The sequence below is a fragment of the Corvus kubaryi genome, unplaced genomic scaffold (assembly GCF_017639235.1).
Source record: "Corvus kubaryi isolate FWS band 111438036 unplaced genomic scaffold, C.kubaryi_AGA036_p1.0 37312, whole genome shotgun sequence".
NCBI lineage: Eukaryota > Metazoa > Chordata > Aves > Passeriformes > Corvidae > Corvus > Corvus kubaryi.
Genome location: NW_024581098.1, coordinates 1,576,676 through 1,592,144, shown reverse-complemented (window position 1 = coordinate 1,592,144; position 15,469 = coordinate 1,576,676). Strand labels below are relative to the sequence as shown.

Here is a 15,469-nt window from a genome sequence, read left to right as displayed (position 1 = left end):
GGAGACTGAGCATAACTCCAAGAGGAGGATTAGAAATGAAGAGCATGTGCTACAATTTTAATTGTATTACTGTATTAAAGAACTGCAATTTAACTCTTCAGGTCTATTTGCCTGCAAGAAACATTTTTCAGTTTGTTGAGATCATCCATTGAATGCAGTCAAGTAAGCAGCAGAGCAGTTAGAAACTCTAATCAATTATTTTTCAGCCAGGATAAAACGGCTACCAAAATGGAAAGGAAATGCTTATTAAAAAAAAACCAAACCACCCAGCATTTAGCCTGTACTGACACCTGTAATTTTGCTCTCTGTTCTCTCTTTATCCTAAATTCACGGCTAGTCATGAATTTATGAAGAAAAAGTGAGAGAAAACAATGAAGTGCTTTTGCTTCTCTCCAGCATGACAGTATTTTGTAAAATATCCTGGCAAGGTATTACATAGACTCCTCCCTCGCAGTAGAAGAGGACAGAGCTTTACCAGGGATGTGCAAGTTCCCTTTGCTCCCCTGACAATTCTCTTTAAAGCACTGCAGAATACAAAGGATGACAATCAGAAAACTCTAGAAAGAAAATGTTACCATCATGCTGAAAAGCACTGATAAATCAGCATTAGATTCTTGCTTCCATACTGACCACAAACATGGTGCAAGTCTTGTGGCTAAACAAGCCAGCTTTACTTAAATAGAGTAGTTCAACAAGTTGACACATACACTGTGAAGCTACAGAAGCAAGAGAGGCATTGACCAAGCCAGTCATCTAGATTTTACTGAGAAGTTGTTTTACTAAAGCAGCTCAAGAAATACACACCTGTTCCAGTTACACTCCAATGACCTTCTCAGATCAAGTTTATGGAAAACACCTTACACATGATTCAAGTGTTGTCAAAATAAGTAGCAGCTAATTAAAGTGAAGTTCAGTATATACACCTCTGAGAAGAACACAGAACACCACTCCTTTATCTTTTATAATTGATTAGTAAATCACACAAAGCCTTCAGTTTTACTCAATTACATGAATGATGGGAGCAGACACTTAAGGACATAAGGATAAATATTTAATGAGTTAAAACAGCTTTAATCAGAACACAGCACATTTTATTACATTCCCTATTTGTTTTCAAATTGACAGGCAAAGATGCATTTTTAAAAGTACTTCAGAGAAAGAAAAAATACAGAATTAAAAAAAAAAACCAGACTTAAGTTGCCAGCACCTGAACAAGCAACAGAGTGCTCAGTCAAGCACAGCTGTTCAGGCTCATTGCAATGAAAACTGCTCTTTTCAAGTTTTTGGGAGGCAGCTGCTCAGTTTGTCCTGAATGACATGGGATTAAAAATCCATGTCTTTTGAAAAGACTGCACTGGTCTTGGGCCCCCCTCCAGATCAAAGAAGAGAAACCCCCGTGAAGATCCAATTCATCACAACTTTCCTTACAGTGACCACAATTATAACTCTGCTCATCAGCCTACCCAACCCACCTTGCATCTTTCCTCTAACTGGCAATAAAATGGAGCTGCATCCCGAAGGAGTTGCAGTAGGAAGTGTGACTCACTGTTGCTCACCACCCTTGAGGCTCTTACCTTCAAGTCTTTATTTATTTTGACCCAGGAAACTGCTCAGTTGAGGATAAAAAAAAAAAAAAAACAACCACCCACCCCCTCAATATTAAGAAAAAAAAAAACACACCATGGAAATATTCTTCAGTATATAGCTTCAATATATTAGCTTCTGGGCTCTCTCCAGAGGAAACTCTCCACGCGAGTACTTCGAAAGTAGTGTGGGACCAAAATAGCTTTCCCTGTGTCATGAATAACATCTCATCTTTCAACCTTTGCAAAAATTCAAAATTTAGCAAGAATATATACTTCTGAAATTCAAAACCAGCCTTTATTAAGAGATTACTGACCTAATTATGAAACAACTGCTACCTGAATTTCCAAATAACTGAAAATACTTCCACAGAAACACAGAAATTCAAGCAAGCAGAAACCACAAAAAACCATTTTATTGCAACAATGTCCCCATCATCAAGTGAGATGGCAAAAATTAAATTTTAATTAATTTTGCGTTTCTACTTTATTTATGTAAATATAAATTCAAGAGTGTAAAATAAATCCACATATAAAACACAAAGGAAACATTCTCTTTCAGTGACTCCAAAAAAAACTTACATACTGAAGATTCATGACAAGTCATCCACTGTCCATTTTTCCAAGTATACAGGCATGAAAGAATGCAGAAATTTTTTCTCAGAAAGCATCCTGTATAAAGTCCTTGAAGTACTTAAGTAATATTTACTAATCTCATTCTTGAGATTATGGATGTAGATTCCAAGAAAAGAAGAGACAAACATTTCAAACTTCAGATTATTTAACCTCCATCTAAAATAACCCATTTAAAACAAGATTATGTTCAATTCTTATAGCTGAAGCATCACAATTACTTTATTAGTATCATTATTTTGGAAAACTATTTCTTATAAGGTTTTCCTGCTTTTAGAATAAAGTCAGAATATTTATTTCAAATACTTTTCCTTAGTTATACAGTAAATATATTGCGGAAAGTAACTCCACATGCTGGTACAACAGGCCTTCATGAAGTTCCAATTAAACATTACTATGATGTACCTTAAAAACAGGGACTACAGCATGAAATGCACCAAAAAGAGTCAGTGTCATGGGATTGTGCCTGATCTTCCTTCTCAGATGCAATAAAATGCTAATGTATTTTGAAGTTAATCTTGGAGTGCTAGACCATATGAACACTGGTTGGTTACAAATATTTGGAATAGGAACATTTACTGCTTTAGAAATATGTGATTATTTTGTTAATTGTTTCACACAAAAAGAAGTGTCACCAGTATTATAAAATGTATCATGGGGGATATTTCACTAGGAATGTTTTTCATTGGGTGTAACAGGCATATGTTTCCAATGATTGTGGTTTTTAATACATATCATGCCAAGTTCTTACTAAACTGTTTACCCTCATGGTTATGTTACAACAGAATGAAGAAATTAAGATGGTAAAAGCAAAGTTAAAAATGAGAACTGCAAGTAACTTCACACCTAGAAGAGGAAAAATCATTGATGGATTTAAATCAGCACTATTGTGGGTCCCCACAGTTGCACTGCTACTCTTAGGTTTCCAAAGATGCGTATGATTTTATAAATATTTTTGTGCTAAGAGCCATGCTCAGAAACAAAATATAGGCTGGCACAAGTCTACCTTCTTGGAGATGCATGTTAAGTATAAAATTCACTTACTAAAGTGCATTTGCTGAACAAATTCTAACTTCTACTGTTATAGCTATCCCAATAAGCAATACAAACTAAACTTTGTTGAAATTCTACCTCTACTTAAAAGCAGTAAATATAGATGACTGAAATCTAAATTACAATCTTGCATTACCAAACCTTTTGACTCAATGCTGTGAGCTTTAGAAATAAACAGAATGTACTGCCCTATACTTCCCAAAAATGAGGAATTGCCTCTAGTTAGAAATACTGACAGTGTAGAATGGAGTTAAGTATAAGCAGAGCTGAAGTAAGCATTGCTTTGCTTCTTATTCAATATGGTATTTCTTTAAGGCTCTGAGAGAAGCTGTCAGTTGTCTCAAGATCTTTTGGCAAAAGATAAATACAGAAGTAGCAGGGTCATCTGACATTTCAGAACTTGAATTTTCATATTTCACTAAAGCCAGCTCATTCAGTGTCTGTATACATTTATTGCACTTGTGTTGTTGGAATACACCTATACCAACATAGTAATAATGATTGCAACAAAGCCATAGTAAAATAAACTTTAAAAGGGTCTGATTTGGACATTAGAGGATAAGTGTCTGGATGTTTAAAATGCTTCCCTAATAGTAATAAATACAGACAAATTGCTCATCAAGTCAGATGCACATGTTTAACCAATTATTTAGCATATATAAAATTTCACTCATCCTTTTATCAATACAAATCTGTTAGGGATCAAAAAAGACTTACCATGCAAAATATTGATCAGTGCTGCATAATGGAATATATATTTCTATCAGAGTTAAAACAGCATTTTCAAAATTTAAAGAAAAATAGATTTTTAAAAAGGGATTCTACTGTCGAATGCAAGTCTTCCTTGTAGCAAAGACAAGATAGAGACAAGTTACCATTATCGCTGTACTTCAGTCTTGATGAAAGACTAATAATAATTTGTCCACCTACTTCTTAATAAATGCTACATTTTCAAGAATAAAGGAACTATGAGTAGGCATTATCTCTACTTAAAACAAGTTATTTTTCTCTGTAATAGGTCAAGTATGCTTTTAAAGATTCAGGTAATGGTAGACTCATAATTTTCTCTCTCAACAGATTTCGAGGAGGCTCTTCTGGCTTCAAGGCCTCACTGTGATCTTTATCCTCCTCCTCTTTGTTATCCTCTTCCATTCTTTCATCTTCTTCACTATCTAGAGGCTGAGGAATGAGCTGATTACCAACAAACACATAGGTGTTAATCCTGCGTCTACGACATCTCCTGCGTTTGCGTTTTGGAGGAGCCTTCTGAGTAATACCCTTGGCTTTCATCTCCTCGTTTATGAAGTTTCTAAGAGTGCGTCTGATATATATTCGAGCTAGGTCCTGGAGGTTCCTAACAGCACATGGAGCTAGAATGAAAGAAAAGTAAGTTATACTAAGTGAAATTTCCCTCTAGCAAAAACCCCCAAACTAGCTGCAAGGTGGTGAGACTAATGTTCAAAAACAATTCAATTGAAATTTACTGAATGATACAATATGCAAATGAAACAAGGTTAGATAGTATCACCTTGACAAACCCTGTGGCACAGTCCAGGAGTAGAAAGCATGTACAGATCACTAAAATAAACATAAGAAATCATACAAGTACTGTCACTTTTTAGCACCTGGCACATCTTGACACCTACTGCTACCACTGTTAAGATCCTGTTGTGGGAAAACAATTTCTACCTCTGTGTCACATTTGTTTAGGCAAATGCCTTTCTTCTGCCTCCTTCTGCTCACCATGCTTTTCCTCACTTCCTACTGAATCTAACTGATGAGGGAAAGACATGTCTAATTCACAGGTGACCAACCAGATAAGCCACCTATATCTTTGCAGAAGAGGAATTAAAATTATTCAAGTCCTAAGGGGAAAAAACCCCAAACCAACAAGCAAGAAAAAGCCAAAACTTTATGTTTTCCAATGACAGGCAGGTGATAAAATACTGCTTGGTAACTCGACACCTGCCCTAGATGAGCTATGGATGGCTAATTCCAAGGAAAACAAAACCAAAAAAAGCACACCAACCACAGCTAAAGCTTGTTTAACTTTCTTACTTGTCACTTTCCTTCCTGTACAAAATACCCTACACGTAATGGGGACTAGAGCAAGTTAGTAAAGAAGTAATTTCAAAAATTACACTTCCAGAAAATTTGTTCAGCTAAAAAAGCTCCCAATGTAGTTGAAACAAGATCTATTGTCACATACAATGACTTCAGTTGCACACTAATTAATTTATCTGAGACAGAAAGGATGTTAAGACTGACAATACTGATTTCAGGTCATGCCAAAGAAAGGGGCGCGCGGGCGCGCGCTGAAAAAGTGTCTCATTTCTTTAGTATAAAATCAGCTCAAAGTTCAAAATTCAACAACAACCCTAGCTAACCATCCAGAACAGGTTTATAAGTTCAGGTGAAACAAACCATGATTGCAGATTGTATGCCAATTATAACAAAAGCAAGCATTTTTTAATAAGAGGAACAGGATGCAAAATTTTGGATATTTAATGTGCATGTATTTCCAATTACCTACTACCAGTGAACTGCATCCTAACCAATTACATTGATAAAACAATGATAAACATTGATAAACCTTTTAACACCACCTCTGTAGTTTTCTACAGGAAAAAAGACTCTACTTTGAGCATGGCTGACAGATATTTTACGTATGAGAGTTATTTTAGTTATATATAAACACTACATATATGTCAGAAGGCATTCAAGGGTTGTCCAAAGTATGGCATAGACTCCATGTTTACTTCGTAATGACATTTGCAACCACTGGCTAAAGTTTACAGAAGGAGCATTTTCACTAGACTACTTTGAACTTTTAAGATAAATTATAGGCCTTTGGATTTGAAACAAATAGACAATGTTATTATAAAAGAGAAATTACCTAAAAATTTTATTTCTTAAGCTTTTTACACCCCCGACCTCTTCCACGTACACCCAGCACACCCACGCAAATGTTTTAAGTTTCAAAATAAAACCAGATCAGCCTGAGCTGTGGAAAGAAGCTTATCTCTCTGATCTCATTTTACAGTGCAACTTCAAGTCTCCCAACACTTTTTTATTTTAAATAGTTCGAACAGTACCACATTTGCTTATTTTTTTCCTCTTCTCACTAAAAAGTCATTTTGAAATTGTAGCACAGGAAACACCTTTCTTGTACTAGCATTCAGCTCTGAATGTCCACAGTCCGCAATCCTCATTCTGAAAATTTAGGAATGTTGATAGAAAATCCTCTTTTGTTCTAGGGATTTAGACTGTATAAAATCATTGTAAAGTTTAACTATCCACCTCTGTATTTCATTGCTAGATATGTTACAACCTATTATGGACGGAATGGAGGAAAAAATAATCTTGTATTAGTAAATTAATTTCAGGAAATGATTTCTGAGGGCTTGAAACAAGTGTTCAACCAACCAAAATTAATTATTTCTGCAAAGGAACAGATTACATAAAGGGAATTCTCTTCTATACTTTGTATAAAACAATGTAAATGTACCTATCATAACAAGCTCACAAACACTCAAAATTAAAAGCCAGATCAGCAGTTACAGGCAATGCAAGCTGATTGGACTCCTGAAGGGCTTACACAGTTAAAACACTTGCACTTGAAACATACAAAGGGGACAGTTCTCTTTAGTTACTTGTTAACAGATCAAAAGAGGAGAGAAAAGATGTTATCTTTTAGGCTCTTTGTTGGTTTATTTAATTTCCCATGTGCTAGGGAAGCTCTGTATTATTCTTCTCCCAGCCCTGACTACTCTGACAGAAAATTTCAACTCTATGCTTTTCTCTATCAGCTTTTTGTCCTTCCCTGTTATCATCCTATCTTACCATCCTGGCAACAGGCGGACTTCCAAAGACTTTCTAATTACCTTTACTACCTCTGCTCAAAGCATTGCAGCTACAAAGCCAATCCTGATGACTAATAACAAACAGCTAGGTATGACTATAACCATTGCAGACAGACATAAAAGCACACTCGGGCTTATTAATACTCTGTCATACCACAGCCCCAGTTTAGACTCTTCCTTCCATTTCAGAGGGGAGAGAAAAAAAGTTTTCTCTGGTAGATCATGAGAAAGTTAGCACTATGAGGGACCTAATAGTAGCTGCCTATTTTATCTATACTGCTGTAACAGAGAAGCTGAACCTAAAAGGAAAAGGCGGCCAGAAAAACAAGGTAGAAACATTCTATCACTTAAATTCAGAATATTAACTGTGAAGCAACACAAACCATGCACCAGGAGCACAAAAACAGATCAGTGAGCTACTGCTTTGCTAAATGGAATGTCTCTACACCACAGCCTCTCAACTTCCAGACCTCCAACATCATGCACTGTAACATCGCTTCAAGCCAAAGGGAGGGAACACAAACTTACGCAGTCCTACAGTGTCATGTTTGCCGTTGTCATTCCTGTTTGGTTGCACTAGTGGAGCAAATGAAACAGCAAGGATATTCTTACTTTCCCATGTGTTCTGTCCTGTTCTCAAGATCTGTGTTAGCTGCAAAACAAAACCAAAATAAATCAGTGGTTACAATTTTGTCATACTCAGTCCTATTCAGATTGGTGTTCAAACACACTGCTATTTTGTTTTGCTTCAAAATTAATAAATTAAGGCTGTTTTATCAACAGAAAGAACTTTGATAATCCTTGCTATCACTTGGTCACTGGAGTACTGAATAAGGCTTTTTGGTAACGGGAAGAGATGCAGCTGGAAAACTAAGGCCCTAAGGTAAAAACTAAGGTAAGTTTCGTTTTTTCTCATTTTTCCAGAAGATCAAAGAACACTTTAGATCAGAAGCAACCTCTGGAGTCCTACCTCTTCCTTGAACAGGGCCAACTTCAAAGTAAAATTAGAAGGTTTTCCAATTAAGTGAAAAAAGATCTAGGACTGAGATTCCCACCTGTCTAGGCAACCTGCTGTAGTGTTCAACCATTCTTACTATGAAAAACTGTTTTCTTTATTTGCAGGCAGAAAGCTCCCTTACTGCCAATTTGTAACACTCTTTCAGTATGCTGTGCACCTGTGAGGAGACTTGGACTCCTGTCTATCAAGTAAATTCTCCACCCCTTCAGGAAGACAATAAGAATCAAACATTTCTTCATTGTTTTTCTGCAAGATAGATTATCTCAGATCTTATAGCTACTCCTCATACTTTACATGCTCTAAGCCCCTATGTACCTTTTATGTAAGGTAAAAATAGTCACAATTTCTCTCTTAAATTGTGACTACTTTTAAGTTGGATTCCATCAATTTCAACTGACAGTATCTTAGTTGAATAAATAATGAAATTTTTAATGAAACTCCAGGAACTGAATCATGGAGGCTATGCTTAAATCCCTTTGGTATTTTAAGAAAGCAGGTAGATAATGTGAGAATTCTTTTTTGAAAGTAAAGTAATTAACATGCTTATCAACAAGCACTTTAGTAATTATCTGTATTTAGGACAACATCAACTTAAGTCACACGATGTACTTTTCTCAATTTCCCTATAAGTAAAACAGGGAGAATAATACTTACCATTGAGAAGCCTTTTGAGGTCTAAGGATGAAAAGTGATAAAAGTGCGAAGCATTATTAAAATAATATGCCCCTGTCTGTTAAATGCAACATGGAAAAGCAACACTGAAAACTGCTGGGAATGAAGTAGTATTTTCCCTTCATTTTTTTCCTCCCCTCACAATGTCCCACTAATCACAGTTATTTTGTATTCTTTGAAATCAATTCTCCTAGTTTCTTTGTTTTGAAATACTGACTGAAAATGTCTGTGTGGCATGAGATTTCAAAGCAGTTCTCGGGCGGTATAACACACAGGAGATAGTAAGAAACAGACTGTTAAAAGCATGTTATTGATGCCTTCCTACAAATTTAAGGGAAAAAGGTTCAAGACTTCATTAAAAAGATCAGTATCTGCTTAATTGCAACAATACACCAAATCAAGGTATCGTTAGTTGAATATTAACTTAGTCAAATATATATTCCAAAGCATAAATTAAATTACATATTTATCATACTAGAAGATAAAAAGGGGAAGTTGTCACTAAGTCACCTGATCTTCTATAGGCATTACTAAAATGCCTCCAACTTTCAATAAAATTTTCATGTAGTTTTCATGGTCTTTCTGGACTCCAGCTCCACAGTAAATCCGGTCATATTGATGGCTGTCTGAAGCTATTTCCAAACAATTACCGACCACAAAGGCAGGTTCACAGAACTCAAATCTAAGGGGAAGAAGAAAAAAAGAAAGAGAGGACACATTTCAAATTAGGATTTTTAAGAAAATCCAGATAAAGACAGAAAAATGTATTTCATATCTTCCCTTATATCATGAAGAAAGATTAACATACACAACTTAGAAGTCTGTATTAAGACATTACTTTGAAAGTAATCTGGTTTTTTTCTGCCACATCAGGGACCACTGAAGAAAAACTCTTAAGCAGTTATAATTATGTACTATGCAAAACAGAGAAAGCTTAGAAACATCATCTTCCTCACTACAAGCAAGTAGATTCATCCAAAGAAATCTTAAGACATATGGTACAAGTGCCACTAAAACAGTATGTTTATCAACAATGAGTGATACCCCAGGCTGTTGACTAAACATTGAAAAGTTTCATTTCCCAGTAGCTCCCCTCCATTTTCTCTAAGTTAGGGTTTTTTTAAAGACTCATTTTTCTCTACCTCCCGATTTTCCACCTTGAGCCCAATCCACTTTCCCCCAAAAGGAATTCAATGGAAAAGTCTGACATTTTTTTGACACACGCAAAGCAAGACAAAAAAATAAAGATTCATTATCTCAGAAACATCTCATTTTCATCCGCAAATGAAAGTTACACAACTGCATTTTAGTGGACCTAAATTTATAACACAAGTTGCAAGGACTGTAAGTGTTCTCTCTCACTGCATGGAATACCCAATGAAAAATGTACAGGGCAGTACTTTATTGCTAAAGCTTCATATATTCTCCATAACACTGTTATTTTCTGACATTTTTTAAATCTCTGAAGCATGTTACTGCTTCAGCTGTTAACACCATAACAAAATTTACCATTTTGTAAAAAAATTCCTTGCGTGAATAGCTGTACATTTTCCCCAGGCACTTTATATTTAAGAAGAGAGGTTACAAAGTAGCTCATAGAAAGGATTTATGATTTTCTTTGAAAAAAATATTACATAAAACCTAACACCCTTGTCGTTGCAACAAGAAGTTCATAAACTTCATCTGGCAGTATTAAAGTCCAGTGCATCTCAAACATCATCCAGAAGGAATGATTTTTCTGAAAACTTCAAATACATGTGGCCATTTTATCAACATTACAGCTGTCAATGGAAAGTAATTTTTCTTTTTGCTTGGCTACCATTAGCAAATCCCAGTACACCACCTGACAACATTCAAATCAGTATTTTGTTCAGTTACAGTAAAATTGGCAGCTTTCACTGCTTAGGGATGAAGCCTGTAAGGGTTAGCTGACTTTCTGATCTAGAGGGCTGCCATTAGCAAATCAGGAAATTGAAGTTTTTCCTAGAAGTATATTTTTTCCTCCAAGATAGGATGCTTGATCTTGAAAATACTCCAATGCTTCTTCCTTTGATTAGTCCAGAGAGACCCAGAATCTTTTAAAAACTACCGAATGGCTCTCTCTCATGTACTTCTTGCGGTCAACAGTCCACGTTGTCGCTTCCAAACCCAGATGGGGGGAAAAAAAAAGAAAACTACAAACAACACTGGTCAATTAAAGAGAAAAAAACAGGATGGAAGGGGAGTAGGGATAAACTACCTTGTTGCACACAACTGGGAAGGTGAAGCTAGACCGGCCTGAACTGTGGTTGAAATAATTCCAGACTAACACAGAAAGATCTAGAAATACATTAGACAAGGTTAAATGCTGGGAAAAAAATTAAATCCAAGGCACTGATCAATGTGCTGAAGAAGCAAATCTCATTTTGTAAGCACTTGTGCTATCATGTTCTACATTTTCTACATTCCACATACAGGTCAATCAGGCAGTTTATGCTATAGTTTTCATTTCAGGTTGTCTACAGTTTAAATTAAACTTTACCGCATCAATTTAATTTGAAAGTTTGAGCAAAGTACTTTTGTGGATTTAAAAAGTAAAGGAGGAAGGGAGAGGGGACAGGGAGAGAATGAATATGGTACTTTTCCAAAATGCAGTTTTAAATCTTGACACAGTCCCTGGTTAGTTATAGAAAAATGAAGACAAGCCTCCCTGCCTGCCTGCCCACACAGCTTTTACAACTTCTCAGAACGCTCTTCTAAAACCCACCAAATTTATTACCAGATAATCCTGTTTCCTCTACCAGAAAGCACCTTAAAAGCTCAAGAATACACTGATCACAGCCTCTTAAAACAAGGAGGAACACCAAACTGTCCAAGAAATACAAGACACAACAAAACCCCACGGAACATTCCCCAGACACAAAATACTCTATACAGGAGCTGAGGACAAAAATCCACAGCAGTCTTCACTAATACAGTAAAATCTGAAGATAATTTGTCATTTAGCTCCAGGGCTTGTAACCAGAACGGCACAAAGTGCAAATAAAGACACAGAAGCAACTTCTTAATGCATTTATAAGAGTGAAATGGGTTAAGCACTAGAGACCAACTCTGTCTATAGGCACCTTAAATTAGCGGGACTGTGCTCCCTCCATGCTATTAGCAGAGTTTTGTGAACACACAAAGCTCATGACCAAAACAGCTGTTCATTTATTATTCCATTTGCTTCAAAAAATACTGTCTTCCTCTATATAGTTTTTCAGCTAGTTTCAACCCAGTCTGTCAGTGGCTGGTCTTCCTGACACTCATTTCCCACAGCAAAACTAAACACTTTATGGACTAGGTTACATGTAAATTCTGAAGACACCTCTTTAATCCATGTCAGATAAAAAATGAAGTCTAATCAGCTCACCTGGCCATGCCATGCTCACCCCCAGCTGGCCTGAATTGGTGTGCTAGCTGCTGCTGTGCTGCTAGTTCAGGAACTGCCACATGTAGTTCCCTGTTATCCAGAAAGGTAAAAGTAGGTAGAAGAAATGGGAGGAAAAGGTGATCAACTGTCTCTGGTAACAGCAACATGCCTGTTCAAAAGCCAATTCCCTCATTCGTGCTTCTCATGAAATTATTCTAAAGTAACTGCTTCACGTGTTACGGTTTGAGCAGTGACTCATACCAGATATACCAGAAATACAAGAAAAGCATACTGCATTCCTACTTAGAACAGCACCATGGACTTTTCACGGACTAGTTAAGTTGTAGAACAGTGAATCTGGTTCCTCCACACTCCCATGTAACATAGATCTCACTAGTGATGTGGCAAGACTCTTTCCTAGATCCCCGAATCTTGAAATTATTTCGATTTCACAATTATATACACACACCTCTGAATGAGAAAGAGCTGATAAAGGTATGTACCATTTTCTTGTACTTATCCAATCTAGTAATTTGAGATGACCTTCGAACACAGGCTGAAGTATAATTCTGAAAATTGTTTCTACTAACTTGCCTAAGTAATTTTCAAAAAGAGTGAAGTTTAGATTGGTTTTACTCAAGTGTATGAGACCCCATCAATTGATCACAAAATTACTTAAAATTTAAATACAAAGGTTCTACAAATACAAGGAAGTACTCAGTATTAAGAGTACCTACCAAGAGCAACACAAGCATGTTAGTCTTACATTAGGAAAGTAGTACCAACCATATTAGGTCAAGTTCCATTTTAAAACAATCAAACCCAAATTCTTCTAGTACTAATTGTCACTACATCCAAAAAGTTTCTTTGATTCCTACTGCATCTGGGGTATCAAAACAGACCAGATATTACATTTCATTTTGTGTTACATGGAGCTATCTTTTATTAATATTGACGAAAATAAAATTGTTTATTGCTTTAACGTGCAGTATTGAAAAACATGCAAGGTAACTATCAAGAACAGCTAATATTTCACTTTAATACTTTGTTTATTTCCAAGCTGAAATGGAACTAAGAAATGCCATGTTCTTTACTGTTTGTTTACCTCTACCACGTGGCCAGGGTGGCTTTACAGAGCATTATATTGGTAAAATGAAGAAAACCTCTTATTTCACACATCAGGTAACAAAAAGAAGGGAAAAAAGTTCTGTAACTATCTGGAAAGGTTCAGTCACTTCCGGTCCTTCAGTGGAATCTGGCTATCTTGATTACAAGAGAACCAACAGCCAAGAACACAGAAATTAAGAGTTCCCATTACAAATAAAATAGCAACAGAAAATCTCTGATTAAACAAACACTTGCCACAGAATAAATTTAAGCACACACAGATCACATGAAGCAATGGCCCAAGATAACCACGCAGTTTCAAGCATGTAAGACTTTTGCATGGGATAGGCATTTCAAGTTTGCACTCAACATAGCCAAGGTACTTTTTCTCCAGCTAAAAAAAAAAAAAAAAATCTGTAGAATTTAAAGTGAGTTTTTGCCTCTGCTGCAGAAACTTAAGAAAATGATCAAGTAATAGATTGTAACTGCCCATGTTTTAAAGTCAGATTCCCTATAGATATCAACACAGCAAAGTATTACTACTATAATAAAATAAACAGCCATTTAAAACATTTACAGCAAAGAACTAAGGTAAAGTTTGTTGCTCTTGTATCCATATCCACCAATCTAGTGTATGTGTCATAGCAAAATACTAATTAAAAAAACAAGAGAGTATAGCACTAACTCACGCTAACAGCAGGGATTTTTTTACAAGGGGATTCACTGGTTAGTCCTAATATGATACCCACCCGTGAACCCTACCTTTAATTACTTCCAGCTCTGAATATGTACAGGACACTTCTTGGGCTAAGCTCTTCTACCTATACAACCTCCATGAATGCAGGATGTTATGCTGATGTCTCGTGAAGATGAGACTAGGTGCAAGGAGGTATGGATTGTCTCCCTTTTTGTTGCTTTAAATGGTAAACATACTTGATTTAAAAAGAAAAAAAAAAAAAAACAAGTTCAATAAAATTGGAGAGAAAAATAACAAGTTATTTGAAGGAAAAAAACCTGCCAGCATCCACAGATTTGTATCTGAAGGAAACAGTAAAACATGTTATGAGATGTTTAAAAAAAGCAATATTGGGGAACCACTTAAAACTGTTTTTGCTAAGAGAAGAATTATTTAGTTCTTAAAACCAGCACCACTCCAGGTACATTTTACACCTCCTAACTACTACATTCACATCAGAATATCATCTGACAGTACACTTCCGCCTATCCCCATATTTACTAACACACTCATCTCTCTCAGCTTACTGTTCACAGCCCTTAGAGAAAGAAAATCCATGTCAGCATGAATTTAGTATGCTGTTTTCCAATCCACACATTTCCTTTAGTTGGTCAACTCAAACGTCTGAAAAGCCTGAATTCACATTCAGTACCACCGAACTGCTTTAAGTAATTCCCTTCTAATGGGAAATTTATTTAAATTTATTTGAATTTAGGGCACAAAGGACCACCGTTCTATTTTAATAATGTATAAGAAAAGGTTGGCAAGTTGTTAACATTTGTCATTTGAACTACAGTGACATGACATTAGTAGAAAGAATTTCACTCAAGTCTTTGTGGGGAAAAAACCCCCAAAACGTAACATATCTTAATAAATATTTCATAACAGAATAGTAAATCCAGCATAAGAACTCATGGAATTAGCTTTCTATCAAACTACTCTTAAACCATCAAATACATTAATAACCAGACATTGAAATGAATCTGCAAAATGTGTTGAGTCTGAAAATAAGTGATAAAACATTAAACAATTTTGCTTAATGTGATGAGGAAGTAACACTTACATTTGTCCTATACTTATGCACTTTTGTCCTAGCTCTAATATACTGCTAGCCATACTTTCCAAAAATGGACTCCTCAGGATGGTAGAGAAAGAGAGGAAAGAAGGAAATAAAACCCCCACCAGTACTGGCACATTTGCTGGTGAAGAGAAACAAACCCAAAAACTGGTGTATGAAGCTACAGCAGTTGCAGACTGAGTTCCCATACTGATTTGAAGACACAGACTGAAAAGCTACACATCATTTAACCTAGAAAGGTGTGGCTTCTTTGTCCAGTTGAATTAAGAATACAATCTCAGAGCTTTTCCTATATCAAACAAGTATTTCCTAAATCAGTAACCTTACTCCAAGCA

General features: G+C 35.9%; 1 protein-coding gene across 5 annotated transcripts in view; it reads right to left on the bottom strand.

The window, feature by feature from the left end:
* Positions 1-1,967: 1,967 nt before the first annotated feature.
* The window catches only part of PCMTD1 (protein-L-isoaspartate (D-aspartate) O-methyltransferase domain containing 1), a 40,879-nt gene continuing 27,377 nt past the window's right edge, over positions 1,968-15,469 (bottom strand). For 4 of the 5 annotated variants that reach the window (XM_042029027.1, XM_042029029.1, XM_042029031.1 and 1 more), the window contains exons 4-7: positions 9,333-9,504; positions 8,805-8,825; positions 7,661-7,784; positions 1,968-4,639 (exon numbers count right to left, since the gene is read on the bottom strand). In XM_042029027.1, coding sequence (XP_041884961.1) covers positions 4,269-4,639; positions 7,661-7,784; positions 8,805-8,825; positions 9,333-9,504 — 688 coding nt within the window. In that variant the 3' untranslated portion in view covers positions 1,968-4,268. The remainder of the gene's footprint in view (positions 4,640-7,660; positions 7,785-8,804; positions 8,826-9,332; positions 9,505-15,469) is intronic. The other variant, XM_042029032.1, reaches the window with a different exon arrangement.